General features: G+C 54.2%; 1 protein-coding gene across 10 annotated transcripts in view; it reads right to left on the minus strand.

Moving 5' to 3' along the window:
* Positions 1-962: 962 nt before the first annotated feature.
* The window catches only part of SH3PXD2A (SH3 and PX domains 2A), a 243,177-nt gene continuing 230,462 nt past the window's right edge, over positions 963-13,677 (minus strand). For all 10 annotated transcript variants that reach the window (XM_045040633.1, XM_019813773.3, XM_011287436.4 and 7 more), the window contains 2 exons: positions 12,627-12,746; positions 963-10,664 (listed from right to left, as the gene is read on the minus strand). In XM_045040633.1, coding sequence (XP_044896568.1) covers positions 8,697-10,664; positions 12,627-12,746 — 2,088 coding nt within the window. In that variant the 3' untranslated portion in view covers positions 963-8,696. The remainder of the gene's footprint in view (positions 10,665-12,626; positions 12,747-13,677) is intronic.

The following is a 13,677-nucleotide window of genomic DNA, read 5'->3' on the forward strand; positions in this document are numbered from 1 at the left end:
GCCCGAGGGCTGTGCTGTGTGGAGGGCTGGGGAGGGAGGGAGAGTGGGGGTGAAGGGTCAGGTGTCCTGGATATGGAAGGGAGTCAAGAACCAGGGAAGACTCCCTGGAAATGGGGGACTGGAGCATGACTTGGAGTTGGACAGCAGGGGCCCAGCATGCCAGGTGAACCTTGTAAGTTGAAAGGGAGAAGCCACTGCCCTTCGGTGGCCTCAAGTGCCTGGGCCTGTGAGGAGCAGTGTTTATTGGGGCAGGAGTAGTGGGAGTCCATGAGGTCTGCTCAGCTTTCTGGTAAGGCTGAGGTGGGCCCAAACCTGGCCCAAAACCCTTGTGGGGTGGCACTGCCACCTAGGGGCCGATGGGAAGATGACAGGTCCTTCATGTAGGTCAGGAGGGGGTTGATGATATTAAATGGGTGACAGCTAGATAGAAAGGGAGGGCCAGGGACCTTTAGAGAAAGCTTCTGGCTGGGCTGAGAAGATCTGCCTGGCTGCGGGAGCTGGGAGTGGTGGAGTGTGTCTAGCAAAACGTGGCAGTCCTCATCTGGTGGGGCTGGGATTCAAGCACATAGCAGGCCTGCCTTCCTGCCCTCTGCTGCTTCCTACACCAGCATGGCCCAGCACTGTTTCCTGGGGTCCAGCAAAAGTAGGGTAGGGTCGGGGGGGCTCTAAGCTGAGAGGCCAGCTCGGCCTGTTGGATGTGGATCTTTTGCCCCAAGATGTGCATTTCTCGCTCTCAAAGCCTTGGCTGCTTCCCAGAAAGCCTCCTGATGGTGGGGGAGGGAGGAAAAGCTTGAGTCTGATTCTCACCAACAAAGGTGGCAACTTACCTGCCTCACCCCGCCCCTCCAGTGTCCTCAGAGGGCCCTGGATCCTGCAGTTCATGCTGCATTCTGGGTAATGTGGCTTTTGCCATTCAGCTGGATGGCTTTTCTGATGACAGGGAGAATTAAGAGGTGATTCTGTTCAGTTAAAAAGGCCAAAAACTTTATTTAGTTTTCAGGGAAATACAAGATGCATGTAAACATAAACAAAATACAAAACAAAACAACCCAAATCTTACAGTCTAGAAGCATGCCAAGACAGAGTATTTTCTGCAGACCAAAGAGTCCCGTCAACAATGATAAAGGACACCCGGAAAGTGGCAGGCCAAGGGGCTGGATCCCTTCCCCAAGGACACTGCATTTTTGTGATGAGAACAATTAAAAAAAATCCCACTATTAAAAATATTAGAAACATGGAGATAGTTTAGCACCACCATTGATCCTGGAAATTTTTTAGCACTCAAATTGACTGCACTAAATTCAATGTCCTTTTCTTCAGTTTCTCTGAGGGCAGAAGAGGGCACAACCTTCTCCTGACCCCACAGAGCCCACTAGGAGCTGGGAGGGGCTAAGTGGAGACCATGAAGAATCCCCCAAAGTTCTGGAGCCCCAGAGACACCCAGCAGTTCACATGCAACCATGCAGTCCACAAACCACCCTCCAAGGACCTGCCACTCACATCTTCACTCAGAAGTCACCTTCCCGCAGACCTCTCAGTACTACTGTTCGTGAAACCCTGTTCTCATCTTGTGTCTTGGATTTAAAGAAAACTTGTTGCCGAGAACAAGTTGCAGATCCAAGAATGGTGGCTGTTTACTCTTCTCTCTCTGAAGTAAGCGCTTATGGAAATGTGCCTTGGTCACAGGCCACTGAGAATGAAAGGGCATATCCACGTTTGAGTGCGCACTGCACCCTGTCTTCTAAGTCACACCTGCAAGGCAGGCTCAGCAGACCGAGTAGCCACAGGTAACATCAGAGACACTCCAGAATAACTGGTGTGAACCAAAGAAATGAGGCTGCCTTCCTTCCAGACACGCTCGATAGTGTCTGGACCCTGAGGTTCCAGTTTGGTGGGGTGGTGGGTCCTTACTGTACAACCCATTACGGTCACTGGTCTCTAACCAATTTGAGCAGTTTGAGAGGCCACCTCTGGATTGGACAAAGGGATGTGGGCAAAACCAGCTGGGAACCTGGGAGATGGATGAATGTTCTCGAGCCAGAGCCTCCAAACTCAAAGACTGGCTTGTTGCTAGCGACTTCCTGTCTCCACTACGTAAATCAGTGACTGTTCATTAAGAACGTGCTGGGGACCCAGTTTGTGTCCCAGCAGGTAGCGGTTTCCTCGGGCTAGCTGCTTCTGTGGCCAAATCTTAGGGCTTTTCCAACCTACTCTGGACCCTTGGGTATTGAATCAGTAAATTCCCTCTGTACCTGCTCTCTTCCTCCTGAAACACTCAGAATTGACTTCTTCCTTCTTTTGAATGAAGACTAAACTCCAGACTCCAAACTCTCTCAGCATTCTCACACTTTTCCCTTTCTGCCTAGAAGACATCCTCTTCTGGAAGCCGCCTTCCCGGGAAGGGATGGTAAGCCCCAGCCATTCCAAACATGCACACATTCATCTCACCAACATGCCTCTCGCTTGCCTCCAACATGCTCGAGCCATCCTTCTGCTTTAAAACCATTTTCTCGCATGCTCTCTCCCTGCCCCTCGCCCCCTGAGGTCCCAGCCCATTAGCCAGGGTGGAACTGGGAACAAAGGAGGGACCTTCAGCTCAGAAACCATTCTCTAAGGCCACTGAGTTCTAGGACTAGGATGGGAGAGGGGACTGATTGTCAAGGTCAAGTGCAAACCCAAGATTAAAAAGACAGGCTTGGGGAAGGGAGATTGCATGGTAACCCCGACCTTATAGGCAGGTTGGGATCAAGGTCTTAGAAGGTAGAGCCCTCCACCCAGTCTGTAAGCACCAATGAACCCAACTTCTGGCTGCAGACCTAGGTGCACAGAACAAAACAGGAGGGAAGCTAAAATTACTGGGGCTGATTTCCTGAAACCAAGGCTGTAGGTCAGTAACCTCATCCTGTCACTGTCTCTGGCCATAGAACTGAGAACCACTGAGGGTGGTTCATGATTTAGGCAAAAAGCTCAGTAAGGTCGAGGAGGAGCCGTCACACTGTTCCTGTGATGTGTTCAGTTGGGGCCTGCAGTCTGGTGCAAGTGCATATGCAGGTCTGCTGACTACCACGAGCATGCTCTGGCCCCAGCAGCCTGACCACCCTCAGAAACACGAGAACTGAGGGCCAGAAGCTCTTACCATCGAGAACTCCCTCCCACGGTGATGATATGCATGGCAGTGGGTGGGGTCGGCCTGCTAGACCACCCATCCGCAGGTGGCGGGTGACCCAGTTCAACCATCTCAGTGCTTCCACACCCAGTGACTTCTCGCGTCCACATCTTCATTTTGGAGCCCGGGATGATGGCCTAGGCTGCTTCTGCTAGATCTGTTAATGCCAGTGTGAAGTTTCCAACAAAATAATAAAATAATTACCAAAAAAAAAAAAAAAAAAAAAAAAAAAAAAAGACACATTGCACTCTCCAGCCAGAATTACGTGTGTGAGTAACACACACTTGCTGCCAGAAGCTGTGAGTCCCGTGGGTCCTGCCCAATGCCAAGGACTTGTAAAATGGAGACAGCTTGCCCGGTATTTGTTCTCTAACCCCTTGTTATTTAGTTCAAGTGGGAAATTACCAACACTCACACGTGTGTGCTCATGGACACACACACATACGCACATGCACACACACTCACTCTCAACACACAGCCCTCAAAAAAGTGAGGGAATCTTAATTCTTTAAGATTAAGTCATGTGGGTGGTTCTCTTTCCAGAGAGCTCTGCATCGAGATTCTCAAAGATTGGACATATAAATGTGTATACTCCAAGGAGAGACACCCACACACAGGGGCACGGTCCCACTCTGGGCACACAGATCCATGTTTGTACAGGAATTCACCCAACAGAGGGGTTGCAGCAGCAAGCATACAGTACTGGAGACGGAGGGGACAAGCCAGTGAGGATGTCCCTGGAGCCCTGAAGGGCAGAGCTCCAAGGGCTTGGACCCAGAGACTTCCCATCCTGCTGCTTTCTCTACCAGTGCCAAGTGAGGAGGAGGCCCGCTTGGTACCTGTTGTGGGGAGCTGTCTACAAAGACCTGAGTAGGCCCCTCCGACACTTCTCTGAGGCCCTCTGGGAACTGTCGGGGTGTTGAGCAAGAGGCCGGGCTCACTCCTCGGGCTGAAGTCATTGAGATGAATGGGTGGCCCAAGCTCAGCACCAGGCCTAGCTGTAGGCTTGTGGGAATTGGTGTCTCACTGGGGTACATAGGGCTCAAGGCACCCACGTCCCCAAAAAAGGATTTGGTTACATCTAGGGTTCCTGCCCATAAACTGAACTGAGGTTACATAGTTTTAGAAAGACTCAAACATACATCAGAAAGATCACGGCCCAAACATCAGGAGACTGGGGTGAGAGAGGGCTGCTGGGAGTGATTCTTAAGACAGGTCTTTCTGGGCAGCTGGCTGAAAAACAATGGAAATGAAAACAAGGGACCGTTCCCGGATGTCCTTGCTCTGCTCCGAGGGCTGGGGCCCTGAGCGGCCTGTCCCTGAATCCCTTCTGGGTGGATAGCACCCAACAGAAAAAGGGGCTGCCCTCCGGTAGGGACCCCTGCCATCCTGCCAGGAAGGAGGGGGCGGGTATAAAAGATCAATATCCAGAAGGTCACCTGTCTGCTCCACAGCTTAACTCCTTCCAGCAGCCCTGCCGCCTCCTGTGGACGAACGGGCCACCGGGTCTCCCGCCACTGTCCCAACAAGCCCTGGCGTCCCTCTTGATAATATTGCACTTTTCCTGTCTCTCAGATTGTTTTCATTTTCGATTGAGAATGCAAAGTATTTGGAGGGGTAGGGGAAGTGAGTAACCTTAAAGAAATAATATATTAGTTAAATACAAAAAAAAAAAAAAACAACCCAGAACAACAAAACAAAACAAACACAGGAAAAGTAGGGGCTACTTTCATTTTTTTTCCCTTAAAACAAACTACCAAACCGAGGGCTAGACTTAAATAGTTCTACACCTACTCTGCAAATACTAGTAATATGAAAATAATGTTCAACCGAAATTCCCTTGTCTTTCTTCCTTAGACGATAAAAGTAGTAACATGCCTTGCTGAGGAAAGCGATGGATATAAATGCCAGTAAAATATGCTGCTCTAACATCTGAAAGTGATTAAAACGATTCTATATAATGCCTTCGTCAAGATGGAGACTCGAGAGTAAGAAAGAGAAGCCTCTGGGGCCAGGCGAGGGGTGGAGGGCCACGGCTGGCAAGGCAGAACCTGGGTTCAGCCAGGGGCAGATGGCTCACTCGCCGTTCAGAGTCGCCCCTTCCGGCCCCCTCCTGCTGCCCCCAGGGGGGGCCCCTGGCCTAGTGGCAACAGCGTGGCAGGGCTAGGGAGCCCAGCCAGGCCCGCTGTTTCAAAGTGGGAGAGAGATGAAGACATTTTTTCCCCTTGTAATGAAAGAAAAAAGGTCTTTAAACGGAAAGAAAAAGCACCAAATGATGCATCTTCGGGCATTATACAAACCTCAATAATGACCTCAGAAGGGCTCATTAGGATTAAAGGTGCAGTATACAGCAATACAACGCCATTTCACATTTTCAATCGCAATTAATGGAAAACTGGGTTTGGACACTGCTGAGATTTCATTTTCCTTTTTCCTTTTTTAGTCCGATCTGGTTTTCCTCCAGATGGGTCAGAGCCACAGGCCCCTCCCTCCTCCACCTGCTGCGGTACCCTCCAACATCACAAAGCAGCTCAGTAGCTCTAGGGAAAAGCCCCCTTGCCCTAGGTGGGGCTCAGGAGTCCAGGGGCACGAGCCCTGGCATCCCCCGGCCATGTCTGAGAGGGACTGGCATGCACCCTTCGTGCTTCAAGTATTAATATTCTCTTTGGGTTTGCAGGGTTTGTGCTGTGTTGAGTCAGGGGGTGATGGTGAGGGGTGAGGTGCGAAGATGGGGCATGGCAATCCCTGTTCACTGCCCAAATCTACATGCTGTCACCAGGTGGCAGCATTCCCCACGTTTCCTAGATGCCTGAGCAACTCCCAGCCATCCTTAGGGGGCTGGATGTCACAATGTAAACATGATGACCACACAATAAACTCCAATGGGGGCGGGAGGGAGCGCAAGCATTAATGCAGTGGGGTGGTCTGCCATTAACTAGCTACATGATTTCAGGAAAAGTAATTTCCTGCCCTTGGGCTGCAGTAACAGAAGGGGATGGGATGGAGTGACTTCCAAGGCCACTTTTAATGACTATCACTTAGAGCACTGGGGATCAAGGAGAGAGGGTCCTGGGGGAGGGTGGAGAATGTGGGCCCCGCGGGTGCTGGAGAGCCCCACGGGGCAGTGCAGACCGTGAGGAAGGGCAGGGAAAGGCAGGCTCTGGGGAACACTGTGGTCCAGTCCAACTGAGATGCTCTGTGTTCGGCAGATGCGTCCTGCACTCCTTCCTGGCCTGGCTGGCACGTTACTGACTGAACTGGCTCAGTGCAGACATTGGAGGAGCGAGGCCGCTGGGGCCCCCCCCTTGGAAGACAGCTACATGGAAGGTCCTTTCACCCAATAGTCACTCTACTTTTAAATTTTATTTTAAATAATCATAAATTACTTTTTTTTTCTTTTAATAAATATGTGCTGCTTAAAAATGAGAAAAGTATATACTGCATCTTTAAGTAATGCACTTTGCTCTCTGGGTTTCTTCCCATTCCACCTTATTAAAGTGCATTAATTAAAAAATAATGAACCACTTCTTTATCATTATTGTTCAAATAAGTCCAAATAATATTAATATGAAGACACTAAACCACTACCATTAGTACTGCAACCTAGCAGATTAACTCAATATCCTACTCTATTTAATACTGTCCAGCAGAAGAAAAGAACGAATTTCAATTTTAAACTCACAAACAAAACAAAAGGAAACAAAATCTCACCGCGGCCCTTCCACAAAGAACACGAGCAGTTTGCTGTAGCTGCCAGGCACGAGTGCACGGCCAGCGAGGAGGCTGGGGAGATCCCCAGGCGAGGCCTCAAGGGTCTGGGGTGGGGGGGGGTGGTGCTGAAGGCACGAGACACAGCGTCCCGTGCTGATCTTCGGGCAACATACACTGCCTGGGTGGGGAGCAGGGGTAGAGGGAGGCCTTTCCTCCTCTGTAGAAACCACCAACCCTTAGTCCAGGCCTCTGGCAGCTGAGCTGGTGGCTGTCGAGCCCAGTCCGTCCGCAATCAAAGGCACGTGTGGGATTCCACTCCCAGCAAAGGGGGGGGAGTCCTTGGGGAAGCCAAGGCTTCCGGAGGGTCCCCTCGGAAACGTCAACGACTGAAAGACACAACCCAAGGTTGACAGGGACTTTATTCTCTCCTCTCTTCGTGGGGGGCGCCGCCCCTTGGGAAGACCAGGTCGGCTCCGGGCCCGGGGTCCTCCGGTACCTGTGGCATCGCACGTAGGCGGGGGAACGGCCGGTGGTGGCTGCCCATCCGGGGTCCCCTCAGCCCTCAGCGGGGGCGATGGGTGCTTCTCCACAGTTCACACGTAAGGGTTCTGGTCCTGCCCAGACGGGAGAACACGTGCAGAATGGTGGCCACCCGGCAGCCTGAGAGCTGCCTTTTCTCCTGGACAACCTGCTCCTCCCTCCTGGGGAGGGTCCTGCCCCACTGAGACGTCTCTGCTTTGCCGTGTCTGGGACTGGGGCTTCAGCCCCCGGGCCCTCCGGCAGGCGCCGCGCTAGGGTGCCGTCCGCAACAGTGGAAACCAAACGAAAGGACTTTGGCTTGTGAAGGGAAAGGAAGTGAAAGCCCAAAACCGCCAACCTCCCCGCAAAAGTTACGACAGAAAAGCCCCATCCGCTACTCATTCTGTCCCCTGTGAGGCCGACTGCCCTTGGGCCCCCAAACAACCCCTAAAATAAGACCAAAACCCAAGGCCTGACATTGAAGCCCCAAATCAATAAACCTCTCCCAAAACATGCAAAAGAGCTGCCCACCCAGCAATACCCAAAATAAAGTCTGTGCAGATGGTGAAGAGACTGATGGCTGCACCCACCCTCTCTGTAAACTCTGGGGTTGGCGGTCCTCCGTGGGGCGCCCAGGGCAGGGCGGACTCTTCTCAAGGCCAGGGAACAGCGACGGGTAAGAAAGGTGGTCCTTGCTGGCACCCGGGGAACCGCTTTTTCTTCAACGAACAGACATTGACGGTGGCCTGGCCCAGGGACAGGCTGGGCTCCCAAGAGATGCCTCCAAGCCCCAGAGCCAGTGGGGTCTTCTAGGACACGCGCCCGTGGCAGGTGGTGGCAATCCCCGGGAGACCAGCACAATTGGCAAACACAAGGACCGCCTCCGATGGCAAGGTGCCAGCGGCAGAAACCAAGCTGGGCAGGGGCAGGGCACAGGAGGTCCCTGCGACCACATCTTTTCCGGATTTGCAGCCAAGGCACAATTGGAATTTCCCTCGTGGCCTGTCCCAAATGGTGCCAGGTCCGTCAGCCAAATCACCAAGGTGCCCACGTAGGGCTCAGCTTTCTTGCCTCTGGTCCCAGGCCCGCCGCTCCCCTGCCTGTTCCCTTCCCTGCTCAACGTGGGCCCCCGCCGGACCTTACCTGCCAGCTGGGGGACAGCCTGGAGGGGAGCATCTCTGAGGTCACGCATTCTGCAGGGTTTAACGTTGTCCCCCCCCCACCCCTCCCATTTTCCCTTTCCCCTTTGTCTTCATCTCACTGCTCACCCGCACCAGGCTGGAAGGACCCACGCCCCATGTTAGTTCTTTTTCTCCAGGTAGTTGGAGGGCACCCAGCCTTTGAAGGGCTTTGCGCCATCCAGGATCTGGCAGTACCACCAGCCGTTGGGGTTCCTCTCCAGGACCTCCATGGACACACCCTCCTGGAAGCCTGCTGTCTCCTCATCCCCCTCATAGTCCGCGATGGAGACATAGACGTCTTTGAGGTTGTTGTGGATGAACTGGGACTTCTCAATGGGCTTGGGGCGCACGGGGGACACGGGAATGCCGTTGCGCTGGGCGGGCAGCAGAGGCGCGTCTGAGCCCTGGCTGGCGGCCCGTTCGGCCAGGCGGCCCTTGGCGTCTGCGGCAGCCGAGCGGGCGGTGCTGAAGGAGGAGTTCCGGCGGACGCCCCGGAGGCCGTCGGTGGCAGTAAGCGACTCGTTCCTACGCAGGGCGCAGGACAGGTTGTTGTCCTTGGGTGGCGGGGACACAAACACCGACTGAGGCCTCACTGCCACCTGCCGCACCCCGTTCCTCATCTTCACTGCCCCGGCGGCCGAGGTCTTGCCGAAGCCCCCGGGAGGCTTGGAGGGGATGGGCGGCGTGGCCCTCTTGTTCTGGTTGACGGTGTTCAGTGCTTGGACCCGCTTCTCGATCTTCTCCAGGCTGTCTGACTTGCCCTCGTTCTGCTTGCTTTGGGCGCTCACTGTGTCTGGCTCTTTGCCAGAGGAGTCGGATTGCTCGTTCTCGCCGAGCACCAGATAGTGGGAAGGGGCCCAGCCCTCTAGCTCCCCAAACCTCACGTACCACCAGCCGCTTTCCAGCTTCTCGAGCACCTGTACCTCCACGCCTGCGGGGAAGCTGATCTCTGAGTCCTGGACCTTCTGGTAGGCACTACATGTCGTGTAGGAGGCGGCCTGCCCTTCTTGTCCCTTCTTGGTGGGACACGGGGGTGTGGCGGCTGGGGGGGTAATGAGGTCAGCGGAGCCTCTCCTGGACCCCTCACTGGGACTTTCAAAGGCCGTCTGAGGGGGAAGCTCTGAATCCTCGCTCTTTGAGCCCTTGAGACCGCCCCGGAGCTGGCCTGTGGGTCTCAGCTGGCGCCGTAAAGTGCTGATGTCCATCTTCTCTTGACTCTGGGACTCTGCTCGGCTCAGGAACGGCTTGGGCCGGACCGACGGCTTAGCCCGGGTGCACGAGGTCAGCCCAGCCTTTAGGTCGGCGTCCCTCTTCGCCCCAACCGTGGGCGTGCCACGGATGCCTGCGTCCGAGGCAGAACGGGGCTTCAGGTCACCACTGTTCTTGGACAGGGAGGAGGAGGAAGAGGAGGAAGAGCAGGTGGTGTTGATGGTGATGGATGAAGAAAAGGAGGCAGAGGAGTGGTTTTTCCCCAGTTCTGCCTGGGCGTTCTTCTCCGCCTTGAGCTTTAGGAGGGATGACGATTTGGGGGAATCTGACTTGGGGGAGTTTTTTCTAGCAAGGGACAGAGGGGAGCCCCCCGGGGAGTCACTGTCCCGGGAGGAGCGTCTGGCTGACAGGGCATCCTCGACACACGGCCGGAAGCCCTCGTTCTCATAGATGGTCTCCTCCTCCAGGGCCACGTCCTCTGAAGAGCCGCCCACCCTGAAGCGGGCCCGCTGCAGTGAGGAGGCCGGTGAGGGCCTACGGGGCTGGACGGGCCGCCGCTCCCCCGAGCCACTGTCCTCTGTGGGTTCCTCGCTCAGCTCTGGCTCTGAGTCGAAGCCGAAGGCAGGGATGTCATATTCAGGTTCCTCATACTTGAGCTTCAGCGGGGAGTCCTGGCTCTCCCCAGAGCCCACTGGACCCTCCTCGGACTCCTTGGGCTTGCTGGGGGGGGCGGGGGGCGGTACCTTGGGCCGGGTCAGAGTGCTCGTGCGGCGGCTGAGGTTGGGCTTCTTGCGCTTATCGATGTACGACGCGGGGGCCCAGCCCTCCTTCTCACCGATCTGGACGTACCACCAGCCACCCGAGTTCTTATCGATGACCTAGGGGAAAGGGTGGGCAGGCCAGTGAGCTGGGAGGATCGCTGGACCCTACGATGTGCCAGGCTAGGAGCTTCGCACTTCACGCGACGCACCAGGCTACGACGCGTCATGTCTCTGTTTTACAGATGAGCAAAGTGAGCTACTGAGGAGGTGGCCCCAGGACCCCGGGTAGTAAGTGCTGGGCTGGAATTGAAAGCCAGGTCTCCACCATCTCCCACTCTCCAAGACCCTCCCCCCTGGTCCTCCAAGACTCCATTAGCACCCCAGGTCGAGCTGGCCTTGTCTATAGACTCCTGCTTCTCCCCCTAAGCTGTGCACTTAGAAGACCTACTCCTCCTAGTCCCTATGGAACCCAACTCGCCAAGGACCCGTATGTCTAAGAACGTGCCATTCATTCCACTGCTCCTCGTCCCGCCCCTGGGATTGCTAGGTCCTCCGCTGGCCACCCTGGAAAGGGTCTCTCATGTCAGAAGAGAATGGGAAGATGCAGGTGAAGTGAACTGGGAGGTACAGCCAGAGACCAGAGCCACCCTGCTGGACGCCTCCCTGGTGTTCCCACCGCCTGTGGTCATTTCACTGCATGTGGGATCCCAGTGAAATTCTGCCGGTTGAACGGACTTTGGCTTCAATGGTTAACTGTGGGAAGGATGAGGGGCTTTTAGTCATTTCCATGTTAGTATAAACTAACTCAAGGAGCTTCTTTCTTAACTACTTTTTGAGATTGGCTAAAGACCAGGAGTGTGGTGCTGCCTCTGCTGCAGTTCATCTGGACTGGAGCACATAAAGGGAAGATAATTATGGATTGTGGGACACTCCTGGAGAAAGGTACCGGGCGGGGGGGGGGGCAGGGAGGGGACATGAAAAAATTGATACCAGGGGAAGAGGGGCAGTGAAGGAAGAGAGATAGAGACCAGCCCTCTGCAGTCCACACCAAAAGGGAGAGTTTCTGTCCTTCCTTTGGTTCTCTATTCCTTCCTTCACCCTTCCCACCCCATACCCCACCCCACACTTAAGATTAAGCCTGGGTAGCTCCTAAGTATGACAGTTCAGTTACATGGTGAGCTTTGGAGGCTCTTCTGGAAACCTAAGCACCACCAACGGAATGATTTTTCTTGGAAATTCGGTTCCAAATTGAATACATAGGATTTAAAACATTCACGCGGGGGACACCATCTCTTCCACAGGCAGAGACCGCCTGAGGGCTCTTCCGACAGTTCTACAGGTGTTAATTGGATGTAACCTCATTACTCAAGAGCATGGCCGCGTGCTCTGCAGTGGCCACAAAGCAGAGTTTCATAAATGCTAGGCCGGGAGGGAGCCTCCTAGGATCTGTTACCTCATGTGGCAGAGACACAGGATCAAAGCCAGGGCAGAGGAGTGACTGTATCGAGGGCGAGAGGTGCCGGCGGTGTGCACGTGGCCAGAACCCAGGCCCCTATTACCGTGGCTACGTGGGCCACATTCTCCCCACAGCAGCGCTTGCTAACATGGGTTCTTCAGAATCTTGGCCCCCAGGGTGCTCCTAGGAGACAAACTGTCCTGGGGCCAAATGGGTCTGGGCAATGCTGCTATTCTAGTGCCCTCTTAGAGATGCACGGTGACATCCCTACAGCACAGGCTCTGAGAAGTTCTGCGATTAAAAGCACACAACTGCATGGATCTTGTTTAACCCAATGTCCTTCAAACCTGTTCGACCAAAGAAGCCCCTTGTTTCGGGGCACTTCCGTCACAAGTTCCCACTACACGCTCTGGGAAACGCTGCTGTGAGGGAAGGACTGCGTGGAGACAGGAGTCCTGCATTCTGGTCCTCACCGTGGCACTTACTGGCTTCAGGCAAATTTTTATCCCCGTGGGTCTTCTGCCCGCCCCCCTGGAATGTTGCCAGCAAGGCATAAATGGGAAACATGGCAGGTCTTTGACTAGCAGGAGTTCAAACCCTCAGCTTCATGGCCCAAGGCTCACCTCTGCCTTCTGTCCACCCCGAAAGCTGATGCCGTCAGAGATGCAGGACTGGAATTCAGCAATGGTGTAATACTCCACCTCAACAGAAGGGGGCTCTGGTGGCTTCGGCAGCTGGAACCCCTAAGGCAGAGAAGGGCTCAGTGAGCAAAACCTACCTGATCAGAACTGTAACAGAGGCAGAGTGTGGCGTTTACACCAGCTGGAGGGCAGCTGACCTGAGAAGTATCCATCACCTGGGGCTCAGGGTGTCTCCCCAGGGGACTGTTCTCCTGAGCAGGCTTTCTACTATTACCTATGATCCACTTGAAACTCCTCTGAGCTGTCAAAATGATCATTTAGTAATAGTAACTTCACCCCTACATCTCTGGAGGTCCAGTTTATAGATGCTTCAACAGCTAGGTCCCAAAAATGAAAATGAAAAAGCAGAGAAGTGGTTTTAACAAAGCCTGTGCAAACTGCCCCATGGGAGGAGAGCCTCGTCCTTAAGTCTGGCTGACAGGTCACAGCGGTGACATCTGGTTGCAGAGGCAGGGCCAGGGGACACAGCCATCTCTTTGGGGCAGAGGGCAGGAGTGTAAGGGGGCGCGGAGATGGCTGAGAAGAGCCCTTGGTGGGTCATTGCAGAGATGCCAAATGGTCAGGCAAAACAGGCTGGATTGGTTATACCAATACCCAAGCAAGACAGTCAAGGACATTTAGGATTTGGCTGCAGCCGTGACTTCTGAGTCTTATTCATTCACTTTCCAAACATCAACTGTGCATCTTCTGGGTGCCAGGCCCAGGTCTGAGGCACTGGGCACTTAACAGTGAACCAAAAGGACAACCCCCTTGCCCTCATGGGGCGGACATTCTAGTTTCACTCGGTCTCTACTCTGGTCAAAATGGATTTTGTGCTGCCCTGTTACTTCCAGTATGTCCCAGTATCACACAAAGGGGTTAAAGCAAAACAAACAAAGAAGTATGTGTGTTTGGGGGGGGGGGCGGCGGTGGCGGGAAGGGAGAGGGAAGCAGCTGTGGTGTAACAGGAAGACCTCAAAAGACCTCTGCCTTG

This window comes from Felis catus, chromosome D2, assembly GCF_018350175.1.
Source record: "Felis catus isolate Fca126 chromosome D2, F.catus_Fca126_mat1.0, whole genome shotgun sequence".
In the NCBI taxonomy this organism is placed as follows: Eukaryota; Metazoa; Chordata; class Mammalia; order Carnivora; family Felidae; genus Felis; species Felis catus.